The sequence below is a fragment of the Alligator mississippiensis genome, chromosome 5, assembly GCF_030867095.1.
Source record: "Alligator mississippiensis isolate rAllMis1 chromosome 5, rAllMis1, whole genome shotgun sequence".
Lineage (NCBI taxonomy): Eukaryota > Metazoa > Chordata > Crocodylia > Alligatoridae > Alligator > Alligator mississippiensis.
The window spans coordinates 180,385,672-180,391,671 of record NC_081828.1 but is presented as its reverse complement, the minus strand read 5'-3'; the positions used below and the strand labels follow the sequence as shown (position 1 = coordinate 180,391,671).

Below are 6,000 nucleotides of genomic sequence, written 5' to 3'. Positions count from 1 at the left end.
CGGAAAGGACCTCAATAGATCATCAAGTCCGACCCCCTGCATAAGCAGGAAAGAGTGCTGGGTCTAAATGACCCCAGCTAGATACTCGTCTAACCTCCTCTTGAAGACCCCCAGGGTAGGGGAGAGCACCACCTCCCTTGGGAGCCCGTTCCAGATCTTGGCCACTCGAACTGTGAAGTTCTTCCTAATGTCCAGTCTAAATCTGCTCTCTGCTAGCTTGTGGCCATTGTTTCTTGTAACCCCCGGGGGCGCCTTGGTGAATAAATCCTCACCAATTCCCTTCTGTGCCCCCGTGATGAACTTATAGGCAGCCACAAAGTCGCCTCTCAACCTTCTCTTGCGGAGGCTGAAAAGGTCCAGTTTCTCTAGTCTCTCCTCGTAGGGCTTGGTCTGCAGGCCCTTGACCATACGAGATGCCCTTCGCTGTACCCTCTCCAGGTTATCCGCATCCTTCTTGAAGTGTGGCGCCCAGAATTGCACGCAGTACTCCAACTGCGGTCTGACCAACGCCCTATAGAGGGGAAGCATAGACCATAAACTTTCCTGAACTATTTCCTGTACTGATGTAAATTTTCACCACTTGGAATATATGTACATAGTTGAAACTAGTTTAAAACTGTTTATATTTAATCAGACATGATTTACACGTTGTTAAATTTAGATGATTAAAAATAAGCAGTTCAGATGAGATACCCAGTTACTAGCTTAAATAAAATCATGCAGGTTTTTTGCTTTTCATTCTTCAATTAAGAGAACAAAATGGGTGCTTCCAAACAAATGAATATTTTTTTCAAATATTTTCAACAGCTTGTATGAATAACCCAAAGAACAAAACATGTTGCTAACAGCTGAATGGGCTCCAACTCTTTATCAGTTACTGACTGAAAGTCTTGTGAAATTCTTGGATCAGTTTATACAGTAGAAAGAGTGTATAGAGAGGATTATTAGGTGTTAAGTTTCTCCATCTTTTGAAATTAGTTTTCTGGTATGTGCAGGTCTGAAATTATTATTTTCTCTCCCTTTACTGTTAAGTGTTGTGAAGGTATACCAGATGCACTTTCAAACATGCTTCAGACTATGGGGATTGTGCATGGAGGGCACCACAGACGCCACAAACTTGCTGTTCCAGCACCGGTCCCTGGAGCACGCATGAGATGACTCTTGTGCAGAAGTCTAGCTGGGCAGCTAGGAAAAATGTTTCTCTAGGTCAGAGGATGATCCTAAATTAAAGCCATTATTCAGGGTCTTTGGAGCAGTACTTTTCTAGGTAAAGGTATATGACAAGGTCCAGTTCTTGCTCAGCCCTTGTTATTTCCTCATATATGGGATGAAATCACAACGTAGGGTTGGAGACTGAGTCCAATCCAGAAAAGCAAAGGTATGGAGGTGCCAACTCCTATACAAGGAGGATTACACCCCAGAATAAAACTTAAGGCAACTAAATACCTTCCTGGGTCAAGTCTACAGGCTCGACGCAAAGCCTGCTGCAATCAATGAGGCTTGCAAGGTGCTTTGGGGACAAGAAATCTCTTTTATCACACCAACTGAGCAGCCGCTTCCTTAAGCCAACAGGGCTACGACCGAAAACCCTACATCGGTGAGGCTTTACATTTGGGTCAAGGTTGAAATGTCAACCAACGACGGGCCTCGGGGGGGGGGGGGGGAGCGTTAAACAAACTCCTTCGTCTGATACACTTCGTGCTCGTCGCCAGCAGCGGGGACGGCGGGAGATCCAGGCCCTCAACTTCGCGTCCGCCCGCTACGCCTGCTCTAAGCCGCCGCGTCACCCCCCGCGGGGCTCCTTGAGGCCCCGCCTCCGCCTTGCGTCCCGCCCCCCGCCAACGGCCACCCCTCGCAGCGCGTATGCGCATGGTGCCGCAGGAGGGCGTGGGCCGGCCGGCGGGGCCAGCGGCGCTGCCCAATTCCTCTTCCGCTTCCGCCACCCGCGTCCCGGAAGAGGAAGCAGCCGTCGGGGAGCGGCGGGTTTCCGCGAGTCTGACCGGCCGGTAGCTGCGGCCCCGCCCCGGCCCGGCCGCCGCCCCCGCCCATGTCCAGGGAAGGCGGGTCGGCCGCCACGTCCAGTCCCACCGCCAGGAGCCGCCTGGACCGAGAGCCTCCCCCGCGCCATGGCGGAGCTGAGCGCGGAGCTTGTGCACCTGGTGTGGGGCAAGAGCGCGGGGCCCCGCGGCCTCGCCGACACCATCTTCTGCCGCTGGGCGCAAGGTACCGCCCGGCCCTGCCCCTCCCCTCCTGCGCCAGCGTCGTGGGGAGGGTCTCTCCCTCTCCGCCAGGCCCAGGCGCCGCCTTCCCCCGGCCCGACCTCCCCCAGCCCCGTTTCCCCCCGCCTGACTTTACCAGCCCTCTTCCTGCCCCCCCCACCCCAAGAAGCGGCCCTGACAAACTGCACAAACGAGGCACCCTGGCAGTCGCACCTGCATCAGATCTGTGAAGCAGAGACAAGCCCCATGCACCTGCACGCTTGGTCTTGGCTGAGGCTGTTTGTGACCCATGAAAGTAATGATGCAGTCGTGTCCCAAAGGAGAGGTCCTTCCAGCGCCTGGCAGCCCCTGGCAGTCTCGTCTCTCCCAAGCTGGAGAAGGGAATTAGAAGAGTAATGAAGGAAAGTTACTTTTCAAATTGCCATCTCCGCTAGTAGGCGTGTGTGTGTGTATGTGTGTGTGTGTGTGTGTGTGTGGGGGGGGGGGGGGGGGTCTCCTGGTGTTGCGCTCCACAGCTGGGGGGATCCCGGTGCTTTCTGCTTATCCTCACACTGTTACTGAGAAGAATCTAGTTTGCAAATGATCTGGTCAGACTGGGGACAGACTCAGGCCCCAGCCTGCCACAGATGCTATGCCTGCTTAATGTTGTAGTTCAGGGGTTTTCAACCTTTTTAAGGAGTGTACCCCTTCTGGATACACTTCTGGCAGGGTGGGGAGGGGCAGGAGGGGGTACATTATCAGCTACACTGGCCAAAAAACGCCAGTAGCCAGTGAAGTTAATTCTCCATTTATTGGGGCCAATGCAATAAGGCACTGATGTATTGGTGCACCTCTACTGGAATAGTCATTTTGGACCCAGATGCTCACTGGGTAAAAATAACAAAGCTGGTAGAACAGGTTTATCTGTCTTGACAGGTGAAGTTAGGAGACAGGAAAGTAGTTAAAAGGATGCTATTGTTATACTGAAAATTTAGGGAGAGACTTTAAGACATAGATAGCAAAGTCACTGGGAGTTGGGTCTAACTTGTCTTTTGAAATATATCTCATATTTTTCAGTTTGAGCACAATAAAAAGCATGACAATACAGTAAGCAGGGCTAGTAAAATATGATGTACTTTCTATTTCCTGTTGAGCTGCCCAGTACACTGCTTTACTCAGTAACCTACTAATGGTACATGTGGCCTGTTGTCTTTTCTGAAATATAGCTTAAATATCTGGTTGTGGGCTGCCATTTTAAAACGCAAAGGATTTACAAAGTTTAGAAGAAAATAACAGTGTTGACATTTTTTTTTTTTTTGCAATGTTTCCTTAACTAATTTGACTTGTGGGGACCAGCCTTTTTGCTTGGCAGGCCAGATGGGCAGTGCCTCATCCTACCACACAAGGGAAAGGTACCTGACCTGGTTGTGGCCCAGCCCCAACCTGGTCCTGCAGGGTGGGGTGGGGAGGTGGCCCTGGGCTGGGGGAGTGGGATGTGACTTGGCCCAGCCCCAATCCAGAAGCAGGGAGGGGCCAAGTGCAGGACTTGGGAATTTGGCAGTAGGGAGGGTGGCTATACTAATGGCCACCACTTTCCTCACCCCACCCCGCTTCCCTTCCACCGAATTTCTGGGTCCATGGGGATTCCTGTGGACCTGATGAGATGGTTTCATTGGCTGCATTTGGCCCATGGACCAGAGGCTGAGCACTACTAAATTAGACTAAACTCCGATTCTCAGTGTTGTCTTCCGAGATATAATTTGACGACAAATTTTTATTTGTGTGTGAATTTATTAAAATGTACAGGGTGAAGTCCAAAAGCATAACTGAAGTAAGACTCTTTGCCATTCCTGTATCCTCCAGTTGTATAGTAATTAGCATTGTGTGTGGCTGTGCATTTTGTAAGAGTAAAATTGGGATTTAGGAAGTTTTGAGTTCTGTCACTTGTGTTGCTGCTGTCTCACTGTGGATCAGGTTAGGACAACTTGACCAATTTTTTTATTTTCCCAATCTGCAAAGTATAAATAACATTTATATGCCTATTCTACAGGAATGCAGTTGAGGATAAATGTTGGTACAGTACTTTGTGTGTGCAAGTTACTATGAAAATGCTAGCACATATTGTTTTCATAGACTTCAAGGTTAGAAAGAAAGCAGCTCTTCTGCATTCAGTCATTTTACTGAGTATAATGATATCTGATGTATAAACTTAATTTATTTACTTAAATGGATTGTTGTCTCTGATACCTACTGCTAGCTCGTGTTTATTTCAAATAATGAATACTGAGAGAGACAACATACATGACTAGATGCCTTTTTCCTTTTTACCATGGGAAGTAGATATAGAGATGGTAATGTAAAGCCCCCAAGTCTGTCAGATTCCTGGTAAGGGTAGAAACCCTGTGTTGGGTCTCCTAGTCATGTACTTGTTTAATTATTATATAAATGCTGTCATTACTTCAGATACTTTACTGTTGATTTGGGAATGGCCGCTGTTAAGAAAAGGAGAAGGGTCTTATTGGCAAATACTGGCAACAGACCAGAGCTATCTGAAAACCTGCTTGGTTTTCTGTTGACTTGCCTTTCCACTTAACAGCCTGCCAGGGTCATTGGAGCTAGGGAGATAGCTCCCTGAGGACTTTCTTCCTTCTCATCAGCACACTGGTCGGAATTTTGTTTCAAAATTATAAAATAAACCACTTCAGATTTTTTAAATAATTGTTTTGGAGTCTATTTCCCAGAGAATTTTAGAATTACTGGGTTTTATTCCAAACCCAGAGAAAATCCAGAATTCTCAACATATGAACATATGAATTTTCTCAAATCTTCTGCCAGATGAAGTGGCTGTTCTTCACACAGCCCAACAGAAAATGTTAAACAATTAAATCTTGTGTCAGTTGCTAGTCTAGAGTTTGCGTGCAGCTGAATTAGACATGTTAGTGTTAAAAAAAGGAAATGGTTTAAGTAAAAGCTGGCACAGCACAAAAATCAGGGAGCAATGTGAGGTGTTTGTAGTTAAAATTAGGGGTGCATCGATAGAGGTTTTTGTGGCTGATACCGATAACCGAATTTTAAGGAGGCATGTCGGCCAATGCTGATCTGATTTCTGATACCAGCCCCGCAGCTTGGAGAGCCCCCCCCATCAGACTTACCAGCTGGAGGCAGAAGAGAAGGGACATGAGGGTGGGCAGATCAAGGTCCCTTTGTGGGGGAGGAGGGGGGCTGGGGTAAGTGCTGCCCAGCCAAGGCAGAGCAGGTGCAGGACGGTGCCGCTGCTTGTCCGGGGAGGCAAGGGGGACAGGTCCTACCGCTGCTCAGCTGGCAGCTGCTGGGCCGTTGCTTGCCTGCTTGTCCCACTGCTCCCACCGCTTGCTCAGGAGGGTGTGTGCCCCCGCATCTGCTCAGGGCAGGCTGGGGCCAGGGCTGCACCAAGCTCTTTCCGATGGGGCAGGACTGTGCTGGGAGGGGCCTGAGGGGGTGGGGGCACATGCCCCCCCCCATACCCTCCCAGACTAGTAGCGGGAGCCACAGTGGGAGCCGCCGGACAAGCAGGCGAGCACCAGGTGAATGGGGCGTGACGGTGGGAGCTGCTCCCCACCCCGCACACCCCAGGACGAGCCCCTGCACCATCCTGCACCCGCTCCACCCTGGCTGAGCAGCGCTTGCCGCTGGCCCAGCTCCAGCCATCCTCCTCCCTTCCCACGGGGGCCTTGATCTGCCCCCCCAGTGCCCCTTCCCTTCCTCTCCCCCTACACCAGATTTACTAGCTGGAGGCAGCTCTTCAAGCTGCTGTGCTGTGCTG

At 50.1% G+C, this 6,000-nt stretch overlaps 1 protein-coding gene across 2 annotated transcripts in view; it reads left to right on the top strand.

The window, feature by feature from the left end:
- The first annotated feature begins 1,944 nt into the window (after positions 1-1,944).
- Positions 1,945-6,000, top strand: part of MINDY3 (MINDY lysine 48 deubiquitinase 3) — a 65,145-nt gene continuing 61,089 nt past the window's right edge. For both annotated transcript variants that reach the window (XM_019498001.2, XM_006271244.4), the window contains exon 1: positions 1,945-2,223. In XM_019498001.2, the coding sequence (XP_019353546.1) occupies positions 2,127-2,223 (97 nt within the window). In that variant the 5' untranslated portion in view covers positions 1,945-2,126. The remainder of the gene's footprint in view (positions 2,224-6,000) is intronic.